Source organism: Mesocricetus auratus, unplaced genomic scaffold, assembly GCF_017639785.1.
Source record: "Mesocricetus auratus isolate SY011 unplaced genomic scaffold, BCM_Maur_2.0 Super-Scaffold_4256, whole genome shotgun sequence".
Classification (NCBI taxonomy): domain Eukaryota; kingdom Metazoa; phylum Chordata; class Mammalia; order Rodentia; family Cricetidae; genus Mesocricetus; species Mesocricetus auratus.
Window position 1 is genome coordinate 100,962,122 of NW_024429182.1, and position 20,130 is coordinate 100,982,251.

At 41.6% G+C, this 20,130-nt stretch overlaps 1 protein-coding gene across 2 annotated transcripts in view; it reads right to left on the reverse strand.

Moving 5' to 3' along the window:
* Window positions 1-346: 346 nt before the first annotated feature.
* The window catches only part of Alg8 (ALG8 alpha-1,3-glucosyltransferase), a 33,106-nt gene continuing 13,322 nt past the window's right edge, over window positions 347-20,130 (reverse strand). For both annotated transcript variants that reach the window (XM_040728333.1, XM_005073942.4), the window contains 12 exons: window positions 19,349-19,427; window positions 15,295-15,488; window positions 13,400-13,509; window positions 12,834-12,901; window positions 9,913-10,039; window positions 9,538-9,641; window positions 8,698-8,818; window positions 6,911-7,050; window positions 5,157-5,296; window positions 3,078-3,175; window positions 2,613-2,685; window positions 347-963 (listed from right to left, as the gene is read on the reverse strand). In XM_040728333.1, the coding sequence (XP_040584267.1) occupies window positions 732-963; window positions 2,613-2,685; window positions 3,078-3,175; window positions 5,157-5,296; window positions 6,911-7,050; window positions 8,698-8,818; window positions 9,538-9,641; window positions 9,913-10,039; window positions 12,834-12,901; window positions 13,400-13,509; window positions 15,295-15,488; window positions 19,349-19,427 (1,486 nt within the window). In that variant the 3' untranslated portion in view covers window positions 347-731. The remainder of the gene's footprint in view (window positions 964-2,612; window positions 2,686-3,077; window positions 3,176-5,156; window positions 5,297-6,910; window positions 7,051-8,697; window positions 8,819-9,537; window positions 9,642-9,912; window positions 10,040-12,833; window positions 12,902-13,399; window positions 13,510-15,294; window positions 15,489-19,348; window positions 19,428-20,130) is intronic.

Sequence of the window (20,130 nt, forward strand, 5' to 3'; positions counted from 1 at the left end):
TAATAAATAAATAAATCTTTAAAAAGAGAAAACAATAAATAAAGGAAAAGCTGAAAGCACTTCAGTGTTCACAAGAGGAAGGGTTACATGGTATCCTTCTCTGCACTGCAGGGCTTGCTGTGAGACAAATGACTAGAGGTTCCTACTGTGGTCTGGAGTCTCTGTGGCTTTGCCAAAGCATCCCATTAAATATCTCCCGGCTCGTTGAGTGTTATCACCGTATCATTTCAATGAGAACAACTCTCCTGGAACAAGGTGTGCAGAACAGAGACTACACCATCTGCCCATGTGTGTGCCAACAGGAAAATAAATGTAAGAATTAGTAAGGACCCAAAACATTTTGATATTTTATGCATAAATATAAAATGGCATTTTATTTATATCTCTTTAGGTATAGAATCTAATAATGCATTACATCCTAACAATGGTCAGTACCAGCTACAGAAAATTATGCTGTTAATCACCTCCTGGTTCACCTTCAGTGGGCACAGCAGACTATTTTATCAGAGGAAAGGGAGAGCTCTCTCAAATGGGTTTTGTTGTTTAGAGAGGGCAAGTGGCTTCTCACCATGGAAACAATTGGGTTGCTAGGCAGGGCAAGGCCAAGTGTAGAAGAATGGTCCTTAAACAGATCTACTAAATAAATAGATCCTGCCACTGGCAACTTTCTTCAAGTTCTGATTAATAGCACATGAAGTAATTGCTTGGCCTTCATCCAGACACTTCTTTATTCATTGCTTCTTTGTCTTGCTGACAAGACAGCCAGTCAACACTGAAACATACAGCCGGGTCCAGGCGTATGTGATGCCCACTGCACAGTACACGGAGGTCAGTAACAAAGGAATGAAGGGGTACTTCAGCTTCCAGGAGGTAAGAGGGAATATGAATTCACAGAAGACTCCCAGAGGCCCCAGGCCGAGGAGGTAGACAGTTTCCATCCAATTAAAAAGCGGGTTTTCTTTTCTGAAGGAAAAAAGTCTGACTTTAGATGAGTCACACCTGGTTAGCAAACAGTCCCTGCTCATGTCTCCACCCGCACTCCCTCAATGTGAATGATAGCCAACACTGAAGTCGAAGACCGCACCGAAGTTTTACATGTAGAAAATCCATTATGCTATGACACTCTATTACCTCAACACTTTAATCTACTACTTTTAGCTATGCTGCTCAGGCAAAATTAGTTCTGTATTTAGAGGACAGATAGGGTCTGGGTACTGTGACAGTAGAGTAAGAACATAGATGGAAACAGGGATCCTAAAAACACTTAATTCTGGTAAAACATAAGTAACTTATATTTTTGGTTGTAAGCATAGCTTTTAACTGCTGAGTCATCTCTCCAGCCCCCCAAAATTATAGGAATCACAGTACATAGTTTAGAATGTAAAGTAATTCTGACCACAATTTTTAGTTTTTTCCCATTTGTATCTGTAGCTATGTAACCTTATCTGTAATGAATATCTTATATTCTATTCTTTGGTTTTTAAATAAGGTTTTAAGCTAGGTAATCTTCTTCATATAAACCCTTCCCCCCCAAACTAAGGATACAACTTATGCTGTCATATCAGAAGGACAGGTTTAAGGGAATTCCTCCCTTTACTTATCAAGTATATATAACAGTTACATTACTATTATAAATTAGGAATTACTATGTATGTGCATGTACATCTGTGCACATGCTGAACTGAATGTACACGTGTGGAGGCCAAAGCTTGAAGTAAGGTGTCTTCATAATTACTTCTCTATTTTTAAAATTAATCATTTTATGCTTATGAGTGTTTTGCCTTCATGTATGTCTGTGTACTATGTGTGTGCCTGGTGCCCATGGAGGCCAGAAAAAAAGGTGTTGGATCCCCGGGACTGGAGTTAGAGAGTTTTGAGTCACCATGTGGATGCTGGGAATCAAACATGGTTCTTCAGAAGAGCAGCCAGAACTCTTAATTGCTCCAAGCCCCCCTCTACTTTAGTTTTTGAGACTAGAACACACACACACACACACACACACACACACACACACACACACACACACTCAAGAGCGCAAAGAGGGGGAGGGGAGGGAGAAGGGAGAAACAGAGTGAGAGAGGGAGGAAGAGAGGGAGGGGAGGGGGAGAGGGAGGGAGAAAGGGAGGGAAGAGGGAGAGAGGGAGGGGGAGGGGGAGAGGGAGGAAGAGAGGGAGGGAAGAGGGAGAGAGGGAGGGGGAGGGGGAGAGGGAGGGAGAAACAGAGGGAGAGAGGGAGGAAGAGAGGGAGAGAGGGAGGAGGAGGGAGAGAGGGAGGGGGAGGGAGAGAGGGAGGAGGAGAGGGAGAGAGGGAGGGAGGCAGAGAGAATGCAAGCCAGTCTTTTGCTAAACCTGGGCATCACGGATTGGCTATACTGGCTAGTCAGCAAACATGAGCTGCTGTCTCTGCCTACCCAGTGCAAATGGTGCCTGTTTTCTGTAGGGGCTGGGAATCTGAACTCCAGCCCTCCAGCCCTCCTGTTTACACAGAAAGCTTTACCATCTCAAGTATCACCCCAGTCACAACTTGATAATACATTTGAAATCCTCTTTGACCATTTAAGAGCAAATATTTCACAAAAGGGAACAGAACCTTAAATGTACTTTTAAAATTACCTGAATAGTTTCTTCAGAGAGGAGACACTATAAACGGTGAACAGTAACATGAGTAAGATTTTAATGGGAAGCTCTGTTGGGAGACACAAAAATACAGATGACAAACTAGCACGTGGGCATTGCTAATATTCTTTTCTTTTCTATTTTTTTTACACAGAATCTCTCTACATAGCCCAGCTGGCCCAGAACTCTCTATGGAGAGCAGGCTAGCTTTGAACTCACAGAGATTCACTTACCTCTAACTCCTGAGTGCTGGGATTAAAGGTGTGTGCCACCATATCTAGCTAACTATTTTTGAGACAACTAAATAAACTTCAAATTAGGGGCAAACCAGAGGTTTTAAGAGAAATAATAAAAGTCTCTTCTTTTAGAAGTCTCCCAGTTATTTAAGTTAGAGTGCACTGGTTTTTAGGCCTGGATGGAAAGGGCACGGTACCAAACACATCTTAAAGAGAAGCTGCTTACCTGGGGCAGTGAAAAGCAGAGGGAAGAGGGAGTAATGGCCTGTCGTGCTCAGAATCAGAAAAATTGTCGCATCTCCTGCCTTTTCCACAGACAAAAGGCTAAAAATAAAAAATTCTTACAGTAATTTCTTAACACAACTGAAATGTGATTACACAGCTTAAATAAATCTGTCTATTATTATTCTTAGGACTGGCTAGCTAAATGAAATACTGATGATAATTCCACTATAAAATGAATACTGATTCTGTTACAAGTCAACTCAAATGAGAACTGGCTATGTTAGTCTAAAAAGTTTTTCCAAAGTTTTATTTACTTCATTAGTATGTTCCGTGTACACACACGTCTGTGACTGTGTGTATGCATGCCTCATGCCCATGAAAGTCAGAAGGCATCCATCCCCTGGAAGCAGTGTTACAACTGTTAAATGGGTGCTGGGAACTGAGTAGGGTCCTGTGGAAGAGCACCTGGTGCTCTTAAGTTCTGAACCATCTCTCCAGCCCCTGGGTGTTGTTTTGTTGTTTGTAAAGCCATCAATAAAATGTTTCAAAGAGAATAGGGGAGTAAGAAAACACACACACACACACACACACACACACAGACAAAGAGAGAGAGAGAGATAGATAGAGACAGAGACACAGAGAGAGAGAGAGACAGAGAGACGGAGACAGTGAGACCTTGCTTTGTTGAGTTGCTTTCCTCAAAGACATAGGACTGGGAGTTGCTTAGTGGAAAAGACAGGGAAACCCACAGCTAATCTTTTAGCTAGTTCTGGACCTGCAATGTGAGTTCAGACTAGAGTCTGTTCTACTGCATAATCTGGACATTCTATGGTTCCAATGAAATCATACTGATTACAGTTTAAATGATTCCTCATAGCCAGGCATTGGTGGTGCACGCCTTTAATCCCAGCACTCGGGAGGCAGAGGCAGGTGAATCTCTGTGAGTTCGAGGCCAGCCTGGTCTACAAAGTGAGTTCCAGGATAGCCTCCAAAGCCACAGAGAAACCCTGTCTTGAAAACCCAATAAATAAATAAATAAATGAATGAATGAATGAATGAATGAATGAATAAATAAATAAATGATTCCTCATGATTTGGGAAAACTCTCAAAAACACAAAGAGGCAGGTTCCATTCTCATCTTTGTACTGGATTTTAATGAAGAGTCAAGTGGACAATTTCTATTTATAGTACTTTTAAAAAAGCACCAAGCATGGCGCACACCTGGGAGGCAGAAACAGGCAGATCTCTGAGTTTGAGGCCAACCTGGTCTACAGAGGGAGTTCCAGGACAGTCAGGACTACACAGAAAAACCCTGTCTCAAAAAACAGTAACAATAACAACAAACCCCCATTTAACAAACCATAAAAAAAGCAAAACAAGTGAGATGATCACCAAACTCAGCAACATAAGGTCAGGCTGGAGTCCTAACTGCAACTTGCCAGCTCTGTGACTTAGTTTTTAAGACAACATCTTGGTATGTAGCTCAGAATGGCCTTGAACTTACGATCCTCTTGCCTCAGCCTCCTCAGTACTAGGGAATACAGGCATGTGCCACCAAAACAGGCTTAGCTATGTAACTTTGGTAAGTCATAAGCTTGCAGATCTCTGTTTTTTGCAGATTCTAATATGGGATTACATCAATTTATCCTAATTATCTTAAAGGTTGCTGAGCAGCTCAAAATAAAGTATACAAACCAATAAGATAAGAAAGAAACAATTGAATAGCTCTGAAAGTCTAAGATGGACAAACACAAAGACACTGTGTAATGCTTGGTCCTCACTTGACTAACAATAGGGAACAGGGAACCCAGGGCTTTAGTTTTGCTGATGTGACGATACCAAGAATGCCAATTTTTCTCAAGCCATGCTCCCACGCAATACCCAGACCTATTATGGCATTTAATCATCAAATATATAGACACAATGTATGGATTTCTGCATACCTCAGAACCCTCACAGGTCTACAGATACAAGCCAATCAAACCATTACCCTCATTCCTTTCCTCTGCTTATCCCACCCACCAGACAAAACTAGGACAGCTTAATCAAAACATGCAACTCTCTGAGCTATTTGCTTACCTCATTGGGAGAATTGCAAGGAGTATGGCTTTTTCATGGACATGCCACCCAAACATGAAGGAACTCAAGGCACAAAGAACCAGGCATCGGAGAAAGCCTCTGGGCCCTTGGGGTTTAAACCAAAGACAGAAAACAGAGGGCTAGAAACAACAGGTAAAGACAGAGCTTCAGTGTCATTTAAAGACAGCTTGCAGAAGCAAGGCACAGGTGTAAACAGTCTGTGTCATGTTTGAAAACAGCAGAACTAGGGGGCTTTCCACTTCACTGGCATAACCCAGCACTCTGTGCAGCCCCCCAAAGCTAGTTTTACAAAAGAAAATCAAGAACATAGGAACATGTACTTACTTTATCAAAATGAACCTTATCCAAATTAATAAACAGTAAGTTCTGGGATATAAAATTTAATAACTTACTATCTGCTTAATTAGCTAATATTCATTGAACGTACTAGGTCAAACTACAAAAATTCATATGTATTTTGGGGATAGTGCATTAGATTTATCAGTTTTGAGAGCTGCAATGCAATTTATAATAATAAGTCATAGCCCTTTATATATTCAGCTTACGAAGCTGGGGTTTTATTTATTTATTTTAAACTTATTTCTGTCTCTTTCTGGTGTTATATGTGTGTATGTACTTTTGTGTGGAGTAAGGACATATGCACACAGATCAGACAGAGGAGGATGCTGGGCATTGCACACTCCATCACTGTGCTATTCCTTTTCGACAGAGTCTCTTGTTGAACCCAGAGCTAGGCTGGTAGCCAGCCAATGTCAGCCATCTTCCTGTCTGCGCTCCACACTGCTGGGAGCTGACGATCTGAGATCCTCATGTTTGCACACCATGTTCTCACTCTCTGAACCACGGCCCTAGCCCCATGGCTGAGGTTTAGAATTTTTTAAATATCAGATAAAATCTGTGATTACACAGATTAGCAGAACTTAGAAACCGGCATACTAGTACTGCCACAATTAAGTGGAGCCAAGTATTTTGCCAGAAGATTTCGATAATTTAGAAACCAAAATTAAAGCTAATGTGTAATTATCCTACCAAAGCTATCACAATGCTGAAGTCACAGAGCACTGACAGGTGTGAGTGAGGCTCTAACAATAGCCGACCCACAGCAGATTTTTCTTCTTCTTGTCCTCCCTCCCTCCCTCCCTCCCTCCCTCCCTCCCTCCCTCCCTCCCTCCCTTCCTCCTCCCCCCCTTTTGAGACAAAGTCTTGCTGTGGAGCCCAGATTCCTGCCTCCACCTCCCCAGAGCTGGGATTGCAGCCTTGTGTCACCCTGTCTGGCTTCACAGCAGACTCTCATCTGATGTGCAAAGAGCCGCTGCTTCTCTCAATTCATTATCACCATCAAGACAAAATACCCTGTTTTCCAGACACATTTGATCATTTAGCCAAGGATGAGAAAAAACAAAACAAAGCTTGGATGTTCTGCCACAAACATGTTCTCTTTCTCCACAGCAAGCTCCATGCCTCCTACTTGGGTTTCCTTTTTCCTCATGCCAGGATGGACAGATGGCTTAAACTGCCACTGGCAAGACTTTCTCACAGAGGCTTTTCTGGTAATCCTCCCTCACTATGTTCCAAGTTACTGAGAATTGCTAGGAAATATTCCAGTCTGCAGGAATTCAGCCATGGAACTTATCCTGTAGTTGGACAAGCTTGAAAGCCGAAATTCAGCCATCACTGTGATAGGAAAAGCAGAGGAAGAATCAACAAGTGGGCACCACATGCCAAGTTCTTACCAGTATGGCTATCAGTGTACAGATGAGGGTTGCCAAAGGGGAAACTGAGGGAAGGACCGTATGCTGGAACTGCTGAACCAAACCACTTGTCATGGAGGCCCTGGGGATCTGGTTGGGATCAAGAAGCTTCAATTCCAAACCTAGAGAGTAAGCAGATATTTTACTTTAGTCATCAACAGGACTCCCTTTCTTATGAGTCAAAAATGCTACTAAATCTTACAGCTGTTCACAGCTGGATTTCATTGGTTTAAGTCTGTGCTGTGCTGCCTCCAACACATGCTTCTTTCTGGTTTCAGATGATAATCTATAGCTATAGACTAAAATTGGAACGAGCTATTTGTGCAGCCTACTGGAACCTTGTGGGCAGGCAGCATTCGAGTAGCAACCTTCTCCACCACTTACACGATGCAAGCTATTTTAAAAGCAGACCATGCCACAGCGAACTTGAGTCTTTCATTTGCTGAAGTATTAGGTTCATGGCCCTGCATACAGCAGCCGTTGGTGATACGTCACCTTTCTGCCTCTCCAGCCTCATCTGCACTAATGTGGCTCAGTCACAATGGACTAAGTGTGAGTTCACAGCATACTGCCCTGTGGTCATACAACTCCCTTTGAATGACTCACCTACTAGTGCTGCTAAACTTGGTCATGCAAAGAGAACTCCTACATCAAGAGGCAAAGCTGCTCTGCAGGTTCTCCAGCACTGCTTATGTGCTTCCTATCTCTACCATACTATGTCTCTTATATATGTCAGGCGAACCAAGCCTGGAGCAATGATGCAAGTCCCACCCAAAACAGGCTCCAGTGTAAAAACAGTGCAGTCAAGGCAGCCTGAGCACCTATTGCCTTTTCTATTGTCAGCAACATGGGGAAGATGTAGCCTACCAAATGTATTTTCTATTTACCTCTGCCTGGCAAGTGTTAAAATTACATGAGTACACAGTTCCATGACTAGCCATCTCCCCTCTTTTTTTGAGACAGGATCTCATATAGTCAACTCAATCAAGAATGACTCTGAACTTCTCATCTTCCTGCCTCCATCTTCTGAAAGCTAGGACTGTAGGTGTACCCCATACACCTGGTTTATGCAATGCTGGTAGCCGAACTAGGATTTGCTTTCCACCAACTGAGCTACTCCCCAGCTCCTGATTTTCTCTTAAAATTAATGGCTATTCCCCTGAGATTTTGGACCTGATACTGACTCTCCATGTAAGGCATCTTTGGGGAGCAGGTGCAAGGTAAGGTACAGCAGTTTCCTGACGCAGGCCTTGTACTGCACACTAAGCTGAACCGACAACAGCTTGTCACAATACAAATGTTTGAAGTTACTTTGATGCTGGTTTGATGAGTGAGGAATGAAACCAAATTATGATTTCTAAAAATAAGTAAGTAAACAAAATAACCATTTCCTATAAGTACGTAACTCCATGTCCAGGGGATCCAGTACCTCTAGCATCTATGGGCACCAGCACACAAGTGTATACCCTCTACCACATAATTATAGATCATTCTTAAAAAGCGTCTAAATATTTAATCTACTTACCCAAGGAAAGTATCTACAACCTCACTGCCACAAGGAACATTTGTAAGCAATGCAGTCCACTTACTGCACAACAGACTCAGTCTCAAGCAATTCAGTTCTGCTCATCCTGAGCTGAAGTGCAGGGCTGGAGACCAAGTAATCCAGAACACACATCCAAACACAAAACACGGGTAGGTGTTTGCACTTCTCCATGGGACTAGTCCTTTCATTATTCATAATCTAAGGAAAAAGCTGGGTACCATACCAATGACAGACAGTGCTTTGTCCAAAGCATTGTACAAAGCCCAGAAGTTTGGAGCCCAGTAGGCATGGCAAAGGCCCCTCTTGAAAGGAAAGAGTCGGGAAAAGACTTGTGGCAGTTGGTTCTGTTGAAAGAGAAATGAAACAATTTAATAGCCATCAACTTACTCCAAATTCCAAGACAGAACAAGAAAACTGCCTGTGTACAGTGCATAGAAAGTTCAGCATTCTGGGTTCCAATCTTTGTTTCTACAAGTGAATGATCCTAATCAAGTCACAGACTTCTTTTTGCCTAACCTTTTAACTGGCCAGTGAGAATCACAAAAAAATTAGTGAATACCCATTCGTTCTACTAAGAAGTATAACAAAATTGATAAGGTTCAGGGAGAGCACAGGGTGTGGTCCATCCTAGCTTGCTGAAGTGTTGGGGAGCAAGGAACACCACATTAGATGTAGTGTTCTTCCATCTTAATAGAAGTAAAAAACTGACTTTGGGGTATGGAGCAAAGAGAAAAGAAAATATCTGGACATCTGCCCCAGGTACTTTACAGTGTTTACTGTGTACAAAGGATGATCTGAGAGACTAGAGATATTAATAAGTAGATGCATTTAAGTAGAATCCATAATGAGAACTAATTCTCTAGTGCAATCACAGTCTCATGCTTTGAACATGCACAGAAATGTGCAATGAGCACCTAACTTATCTTTGGTAGGAAAGTAAGAAAGGAATTTTTACAGGTGCTTCATATACTTCCTACTCAATTGTTCTTTCTAATAACAACAAAACCAACACTTACACTACTTTTTAAAAAGCAAAAATCAGAAATAAAATAGAATGTCTTACCAAGGCTATGAAAGGGCCCAACGAAAGAGCAGAAACTAGGAAAACAATCAGTCCCAGGGAAATAACACGAACAAAGCTGAAGCTGTCCCATCGGACAGTGCCATCTATGGAAAAGGAAAGCCGTATTACCAAGAACGCGAAGAACTACCCTCCAACAATACATGGGGTTTTAACGGACAGCCCAAATGTCCTCCCACTTCAGCCTCCTTAGTACTGGGATTAGAGGTGTGTGCCACTATGCCCCAGTATACCCTGATCTCTTTGTGGATGGTGAAAGGTTTATAGATCAGGACCCAAGAGACACCTGTCATGCTCCATAACAGTGTCAGCTGCAAGGAAGAAAATAAGGATTCTGCTATCACTGCTAAGACTTGCCTGGTTTGCTTGCAGTGAAACAGTAAGATCGCAGCAGATAGATACCATACGCTGGTGCTACATAGAGGTAGATGTGCTTGAAATGCAGGAGGACAGCAAAGAGAAATGCCCCTTCCATATGCCTTTTCTAGGAGACAGAAAGGAGAATATATCACTTTGAATTCAAGGTGGATGAAAGGGAGACTATAGTATTCTGGAGTGGATCCTAGAACAGAAAGAAGACATTAGTAGAAAAACTGATGAAATTCAAATAACCAATGCTGGTTTCTTAGCATTGCTGAATGGTTGTTCAAGGTAGCACTAGGAGAAAATGCATGAGTGAGGGGTATTCAAGGACTCAAAACTATTTGGGAAACTTTTCTGTGTAGCTAAAATTATTCTCAAAAAGAAAACAAGACAAAATAAAACTAAGCCCACCTATTTTTAAAGTAGACACCTTTAAAATAAACAAGAAAAGACAAAACAAAAACTGGAGTCTTCTATGTTGTTCAGGTTGGTCTCCAGACAGGGTTTCTCTGTGTAACAGTCCTAGCTGTCTTGGAACTTGATTTGTAGACAAGGCTGGCCTCGAACTCACTGAGATCCCCCTGGCTCTGCCACCCAAGTGCTGGGATAAAAGGCATGTGCCATCACCTCCTGGCTAGTCTCAAACTCTTAAGTTCAAACAAATCTCCTGCCACAGGGCCTCCTGAGTATGAGGATTACAATGATGTGTTCTACCACACCCAACTAAAATAAAAACTACTAACATTTTAAAGAATATTTTATTATTAGTGTTTTGCTCCCATGTTTGTCCACATGTGTGCAGTGCCTGCAGAAACCAGAGGAGGGCATCAGATCCCCTGGAACTGGAATTACAGATAGTTGTGAACTTCCATGTGGTGCTGGGAACTGAAGACAGGTCCTCTGGAGGGGCAGCTGGTGTTCTTAATTGCTATGTCATATGTCCAGCCCAATAACTATTTCCTCTCTCTTCTTTTTTTCCTGAGACAGGCTTTTTCTGTATAACAGCCCTGTCTATCCTGGAACTCACTCTGTAGACCAGGCTGGCCTCGAACTCAGAGATTTGCCCTGCCTCCCACTGAGATTAAAGGCATGCACCACCACTGCCTGGCCAATAACTATTTCTTAATGGATATACTGTAAAAATAAAATGAAATGTGGTACCTGGTATCCACAACCTCACTGCCACAGGGAAATTCTGTAAGGAATGCAGGCAGTCCTGCGGCAGGAAAGACTCAGCGGGAACTGCTGCCCTGCTCATCTGAGCTCAAGTGCAGGGTTGGAGACTAAGCAATCTGAACACACAACAAGGGCAGGGTTTTCCACTTCCTGATAGGGCTAGGCCTTTCAGCATTCATTAAGTGAAAAGGCTGGGGATTCCATTTGAAAAAATCCTGTGTGTGTGTGTGTGTAACACTATACAGTTTTCTGTATTTCTGAGATATTTACATTTTCTATAATAACATTTAAAAAATGTGGGGGCTGGAGAGATGAATCAGCAGCTAAGAACATTTCCTGTTCTGTTTTTAGCACTGACATGATGGCTTAACACTGCTTGTAACTCTACTTCTAGAGATATGATGCCCTCTGACATCTGTGGGCACCTGTACACACCTGGTGCACATAAACTCATAGGCATAATACATACACATACAGACAAAATAACAAATAAATCATTACTTCATCAATATATAGTAAGCATCAAGTCTGATGCTAAGATACAAGGTATGTCATACTGGGCAGTGGTGGTGCATACCTTTAATCTCAGCACTTGAGAGGCAAAGACAGGTGGATCTCTGTGAGTTCAAGGCAGCCTGGTCTACAGAGTGACTTCTAGGACAGTGATGGTGGTTACAGAGAAACCCTGTCTCAGAAAAAAACAAAAACAAAAAAACCCCAACAAAACAAAACAAACAAACAAACAAAAAACCAACCAAACAAAAAAAGATACAGGGCATACCATCAGTAACCACAAACTATATTCTAAAAAGACAGAGACAACTCAATTAACTTGGTCAAAGAAGGGCTAGGGTCAGAAGATGAATGAATATAATCTATAATGTTGTGAGAAAAACAATTGTTTTGTGTGAATGGGTTGTGCTGGGGATTGAATCCAGGGCCTAGGGCATTCTAGGCAAGCATTCTATGACTAAACTATATCCTTACCCCATTAAACAAACAATTAAAAACAAACAAACAAACAAACAAAAAGAGACTCCAGTGGTTAGAGCGGTTGCCCAATATGTGTGACACCCTGAGTTCTATCTCAGCATGGTCTCATGATATCATTGCCCAGACTGGCCCTGAATTCCCAGGTCCAAAGGATCCACCTACCTCAGCCTTCTAAGCAGCTTGGACTGCTTAGGGCACACCACCATGTCAGGCTAAGGGGAAGAAACATGGTACTTAATCCACAGAAGTAAAGGTATCCTGGCTAAGATAACAAAACTTCAGACAAGCTCAAGCTAATTTTAACAAAAGACGTCTGAATTCTACCTACCTCATAGGAACTGGAGAAGAACCAAATGTGGCTATACATTTTATTAGCATTAAGACAGAAACATGAGTCTTTTGATTTCAAATTCCATATTTCCATCACACTATTCTAACTAACCAAAAGCTTTTAAACAGCAAGTGCTGCTAGAGATTCTACCTGACAGAACAGTCCAGTCAAACACAGAACTCTAATCCACACCTGCCACACTGTAATGAGTTTTTAGGATATAATTTTCCCATTTGCAAAAACAAAGAAAAATTATCATCCTAAGAGCATGCGGAATTTGTGGAAGTATCAATAAAAGTGTTTATATGGTGAAATTCTGAACAGGGGGTCAAATAATATCTGTCATCCACTACAATGTTATCTTTATAAGCTAAAAACTAAAAGGGGAAATGTAATTAAGTTCTTCTGTGTTTACCTGAAATAACCGTGCAATGGAGAGCAGCATTAATCCAGATAAAAAGCCATTGTACTGGAAATGAATATCTGGATGGATGTCAAGGAAGATGAGGACACTGGATTCACAATGAACTGTAGATGCTTTCTTAAGAGTAAATTAAAAATAATAGTTTAACTGGCTCACAACATTAACTCCTCGGGGACAAAGTATTTTAATAACCAGAATCCAGTAAACTTGGAGAGAGCACTGTAGGAGTGAACCCCACAAAGCTATCCGCCCATGAGGGCGGAGACATGTAAACTGACACAGGTAGATATAAAAGGAAGTGAAAGAAAAAGGAACCTCCCTTTTTTCTCCTGGAAGCCAGCCATGCTTCTAACTCCTGGTCTGTGAGACTCTGTCTCTCTCTGGTAAATAAATATATTGTTTTCCATATATAGCATCGAATACCATCATAGAGCACAGTTTGGGGAGTAAAGTAACCCAGACATCCCCCATTCAAAAGCAGGTCACATTTAATAATCATTACTACATAAAAATTAACTTATTAGTATATACCACAGGATGTAGTATACCAAGGATACGGTCTACAATTAACAACCCAAAGTTCCACAACAGTAGCACAGACAGAATAAACTTTGGCTTCTCTGTAAGTTCTTTGCTTGTTTTTTTTCCATCAATGCATTTACAGCACCTACATGGACACATCAGGAAATAGAAATAGAAATAACTTTAAGCTTCTTATAACATCACAATACTTCTACTTTCAGTCATTTCTGACAAACTGTCTATGTTATCCATGGTTGATCTCAGGGCTAATTCATATCCTTTCCTTGGGTTAGCCGATCAGATACAAAGGTTCATTTAATGAAACTAAAGCCAACAAATAGAAATGTAAGCCCTCAAAGCAAGGATTTTAAAAATGAGAATACAACTGATCGTTGGTGGTGCACTCCTTTAATCCCAGCACTCGGGAGGCGGAGGTAGGCATATCTCTGTGAGTTCAAGACCAGCCTGTTCTACAGAGCGAGTTCCAGGACAGGCTCCAAATCCTTAAAAGTGAAGGGGGTGGGGGGGCAAATATGTAGTAGCTCCATTGGCAGAGTGCTGGCCTCATACACAGGGGACCCTGTACCAACTGAGCACAGTAGTGCATGCCTGTATTCCAGCTCTGATGAGCAGACATCATCAACAACATGGCAAGTTTCAGGCCAACCTGAGCTACATTAAGACCTTCTCTCAAGGAAAAAAAAAAAAAAAAAGAAGGAAGGAAGAAAGGGAAGAAGGGAAGGAGTGAAAAATACAAGCTATGACTCAGTGGCAGAACGGTACATGCTACAAACTAAGCAATGAGAGCAAGACTCTGGCTGGGTTCAACCCCAATGTATACGTATGGCCCATATATTCATACACAGAGTGAAACACTCAGACCAGTCTTGGGCTACACAGTGACACCCTGTATCAAAATTAAATAGAACTGCAAAGCTGTAGTTCCCCACTACCCAGATGACAATGACGACAAGAAAGCTTTATGGAAGGGGCTGGGAGATAGCTTGTCAGAAAAGTACTTCCTGTGCAAGCATGAAGATGAGTTCAGTCCCTAGAACCAATATTAAAAAACACAGCAAACAAACAAGAAAAAAACAGTGCTGTACTTGTAATACTAGTGTCAGGAAGCAGAGTCAGGTGTATCTCTGGGGACTGTCATTCAATTTGTTTTTTGAGACAGGGTCTCTTCCTAGCTTGGAACTTGTCAAATAGGCTGGTCCTACTTGTATCCAACATCTGAATAATGAGATCACAAATGTAAGCTACCATGCCAGCCTTTTTCACATAGTACTCTGTATGTCTATGTAGAATATGCATGCCTGATTCCTGCAGGTCAGAAGAGAACATTGGTTGGTCCCTTGGATATGAAATTATAGACAATTGTGAGCTGCCGGAAGGCGCTGGGAATCAAAACTGTATCCTCTGCATGAACAGCAAATGCTCTAAACTGTTGAGTCATCTCTCTAGCCAACCATAAGATAATCTGAGTTTACTGGAATGAAACTACCTAAGAGCAGACTTTGGTAAAGCACAATGGATATGTGTGTATAAATGTGTATGTACTACGTGTAGTTATGTGTCCCACAAAAGTGTTTGGGAGTGGCCAAGGAAAGGAAGGCATGTGGAGTTATCCTTTGTGAGAGAACTGGTCCTGGAATGCTATCTGGATTTGTTCTTTCAACAATACTCACAGAATCTTCTCATACAGTCACCCCAAACCCTAACTTATCCATATTTTTTCACAAAACCTCTCAAGACTGCTCCCTGTAATTACTCTCAGGCACTTTAAAACTCAACCTGGGTTTTGCTGGTTCAGGATTTGCTATTATATGAACAGAGTTGTGTTTCCTGTAAATCAGCAGCAATACTACAATTTCTCAATATCTTCCACACAAACAAAAGTCCATACAGCATGACATCTGCCACTTACTCGTGAACAGCATAAATGAAGAGTACATCTGTCAAGATGACAGAAAACCTCTGGAAAAGCAATGTTCTTGAGCTGCAGTAGTTCAGGTTATGGATATTAAGCATCTCTTGATCAAAGTATTGGGCAATATGTGATAGGACGTATTCAAACCATGCAAAAAAAGGGGGGTAATCCAAGGTCCATTCTGAAGTCGCCTGTGATAAAAAAAAAAAAGTCAAAATTAAAACACACCATAACTAAACAAGTTATAAACACTTAAAATTGTTCACTCTCAGATCTTTAAAAAAGTAAAATGAAAAAAGTTGCACTTAAAGTGTCTTAACTATACAGAGTTATTTGTATGGAAGGAGAACTAGAAGATGACGAACATGATACACACCTATAATCCCAGCATTAAGAAGGGTGAGGCCAGAGAATTTTGAGTTTCAGGCCAGCCTGAGATTTCTTGGCCATGTATCAAGTGCTAGGCACCAGATTCCCCTGGGACAGATAGTTTAAGTCACTATGTAAGAGCTGGGATCTAACTGTTTCTCTGTAAGAACAAGTACTCTTAACCAGAGCTAATTCTCCAGCAGCCTTTTTTTTTCTTTTTTCTTTCTTTCTTTCTTTTTTTTTTTTTTTTTTTTTTTTGGTTTTTCCAGACAGGGTTTCTCTGTGCAGCTTTGTACGCCTGTCCTGGAACTAGCTCTTGTAGAACAGGCTGGCCTCAAACTCACAAAGATTTGCCTGCCTCTGCCTTCTGAGTGCTGGGATTAAAGACGTGTGCCATCAACGCCTGGCTCCTGTTACTCTTCTCAATGGAAACTTCTTTCTCTACAAGTCCAGTATAGGCTCTCTGGATAATAACTGGTTCAAAGTCTCTCTGTGATTAAAAGATAAATAAACCAAGGTAAGACTCAGGACAAAATGCTTGTTTGATCTCTGCTCATTTTCTTTCTTTCTTTTTTGAAGTCCTGGAGGTTGGATTTAGGCAAGCATTATCACACTTAGCCACATTCCCAGTCTAGACCTCTGCTTACATGAATGAATGACAGACAACTGCTAGGTCTGGAGAAGTCATGACCTATTCACAACCCCTGCAGGTACAAAATACGGACACTTTAGTCACAGGTAAATCCAGAGGCTCTCTGTCTCTAATGAACCCACTCATTGACTTCTACAGTTATGATGTAGTATAGAATTCCTCTCTAATCCCAAGTCTCCAATGTAGGATGTAAGCAAAGCAAAATGACTCACTGAACTGAGGAAAGAAAACTCCAAGTTCTATTTACAGTCTCATTTTTAAAATTACTATTTAAACATATCAACAGAGTAGTGGTTTTGTAACTTACATAGACATATTCAACAGAACATACTCAGAAATGATTTCTTGCTGATAGGGACAATAAAAATGTTTAGGAAAGTTCTAAAATCTCTACTGTTAATTTAGACTTTAATCCCATTTACAAATGGCATAAAGACACTCCCTGGACCGCTCCACCCTGTCCAGGCTATCTCCTGCTGAGCCTCCTTGCCACACCGCTGCACTTTGGTTTGTTAGTTTCCTGCCTTGTTGGCAGAAAGAACAAGAAAGCACCAGCATCTCTTATATGAACCTCTTCTGTGTAAAGTAAGCAGACTCAGGAGACGTCTCAGCACAGGGAGAGGGGCCCTAGGATAACGGTAGTGGAAGTAGGAGGAAGTGAAAACACCTAGGGAGAACAAGAGAATTCAAAGGGAAAGGAGAACAACGGAGCCTGAGAGTGCCAGTTTCTTAAGAGGCATGAAAGTAAGCAAAGGAGACTAAGGAACAGTCAGAGAGAAAGGAGATGGCAAAGCAGAGGACTGCCCTTTCATAATATAATGCTAATAATTAACTCATTCTGAGTACTTATATTGCACTAAGTGCTTCCCATTTGTTTCATCTTAATTAGTGTCACTTCATAATTGGAGACACATATTACTCATCTTGGTCATTAAGTAGGAGAGCTGTCAAACCATCTGAAACCACAGCCCAAGCTCTAGACTACTAGCCTACATAGTACTTTTCCTAGTTGGTATCCACACATGCAAACCAAGATACCTCAAGCAAAACAGTCAATTAAAGTTCCCCAGCACTTCTATGAGATATTTACAGTGTTGTATATAAACATAAGTTCAGTCCCTTGGGACAACTGTGTTTTAGGACTACCCAGACTTGGGGAAGCAAAACCAGCTGAGGATATAGCTCAGTTCATAGAGTGCTTGTCTGTAGGCAGAAGGGATCTCCAGTACTGTGTGTGTATATATATATATATATATATATATATATATATATATATATATATATATATAGGCCCATCCTCAGCTAACGCCTGGGCTACATGAATCGAACTTAAAAAACCAAAAAGAGGTCAGAGAGAGATGACTCAGTGGTTAAGAGTGCATACTGTTCTTGTAGAGGACCTGAGTTTAGTTCTCAACACTTATGTTATGTAAAGAGGCTCACAACTGCCCATAACTTCAGCTCCTGAAGATCTGATGCCCACTTCTGGTCTCTGTAGGCATCTACTTACACACACAAATCCATGCACATGCATGAGTAAAAATAAAAATCTTAAATGCAACCCTGTAAAACCCAGAATAATACCATCCTGTTTTTAGTTGTGTGCTTGCAGGAATGCCTATCCATGAAATGTATGTGGAGGCTAGACACTGCTCTCCACTTTAGTTTTTGAGACAGGATCCTTCACTAAACTTGGGGCTCACCAATTTGGCTAGCTAGACTCACCAGCCAGCGGACTTTATAGATGTGCCTGCCTCTGCCTCCCAGGCATTGAAATTACAGATGCATGCCAATACACCCAGCCTCTTATGTGGGTGCTGGCCACCTTAATTTAGGTCTTCATGATTATGTAATGAGTACTTTACTAACTGAACCATCTCCTCAGTTCTGGAAAAATACCTTCCTGAAATCAACAAAAAAAAAAATTCTTTGGGGGTGGAAGAGAAGGTTCAGCAGTTAAGAACACTTGCTACTACTCTAGTAAAGGGTCTAGGTTCAGTTCTCATTATCCACATGGTGGCTCACAATCCTCTGTAACTCATTCCAGGAGATACATTGCCTTCCTCTGGCCACCAGGCATCTACATGGTGCACATGCATACAGGCAAACCACTCATAAGATAATCTTTAATTCCTTTTGTTGGGGATAGAGAGATAGCTCTTAAGAGCTCTTGCTACTCTATGAGAGGACCCAAGATCAATTCCCAGCATCTACACAGGTGGCTCACAACTGTTTGTAACTCTAGCTCCAGGGGGGATCTAAAGCATCAGGCCTCCACAGGAACCTGCACTCATGAACACACACCCTTCCATGTATATGCACATAGCTAAAAAATAAATCTTTAATATTTTTCCTTTTGTGTGTGTGTGTGTATCACAGTGCACATGTGAAGGTGAGAGAATAGTTTTCTATTTAAAAAAAATTAATAGTGTGTCCACACCACGGAATGCATGTGGAAGCCAACCTGCAGACAGGCTCCCTCCTTCCACCATTGTCAGGTTGTTAGACTTGGCTACAGGCTGTCTCCCTGGCCTAGAGCGGCCCGTTTGCCTGGCAGTTAACAGATCTTTCTCTTTGCACAGAGCTGGAGATCCACGATAGGGCCTGGTGCACAACAGGAAAGTGCTTTACACTGGGCCACATTCCCAGTCCTGAAAATCGGATTTAACAGCTATAGAGATTCTACACAGCATTTCTTTTGCTGTTGTTTCACTTTTGAGATAGTGTCTGGCTATATAGTCCAGGCTGGCCTTGAGTCTTGATCTCTTTGCCTTAACATCTGCAGTGCTGAGATTACAGGCATGTGCTGCAATGCTGGCTTACATAAAATCTTTTTGTTGCTTTTTTTTTTTTTCAAGACAGGGTTTCTCTGTGTAGCTCTGGCTGTCCTAGAACTCACTCTGTAGACCAGGCTGGCCTTGAACTCACAGAGAGCTGCCTGCCTCTGCCTCCTGAGTTCTGGGATTAAAGGTGTGAGCTATGAAGGCCTGGCAGCTTACATATAATCTTAAAGGTGAAAATAAAACTTACCTCATAGTACCACTGAGATACTGGCAAACTGTGAGTAATAGCAAGCCAATTTCGGTGTACTTCAAAATCTGTGGAATGGCTAAACAAGGCAATTACAGAACAAAGTGAGATTTTGAAACAGTTGTATCTCATATCGCATAAAACAACATAGCATGCACACATGCACAAGGTCATTATACATCTATCTCACTTATTAAGAGGTCAGGCCTCCCTCTATGTTGTTGGGGGATCTAGGAGTTTGTATAGGGGTCTGAGATATCCAAGGGCTGACACAAAATGGGTTCTCAGACCACTGCACAAAAGTGACTTTCTCTTTCTTACAAGCAACTCTAACAAAATCCATAATCCAGAAAAAGGCTTACAAAGGAGGGGCTTCAAACATTTAAAATCACATTTATATTATTTTGAGTGTAGGTACATGTGTGAAAGTCAGAGGACAATGAATGGCAGCTGGCCCTCTCCTTCTATTATGTGTGTCTTGAGGGTGAAATTCAGATTGTTAAACTTGCCATTAGGGGTCCTTTTTTTTTTTTTTCCCTGAGACAGGGTTTCTCTGTATTGTCTTGGAGGCTGTCCTGGAACTAGTTCTGTAGACCAGGCTGGTCTCGAACTCACAAAGATCCACCTGCCTCTGCCTCCCGAGTGCTGGGATTAAAGGCGTGTGCCATCCACAATGCCCAGCTGCCATTAGGGGTCCTTTACCCACTGGGCATCTCAGGAGTCCAATGACTTTTTTGTTGTTACATAGTCCTGCCTGGTGTTGAATTTCCTTCATAGACCAG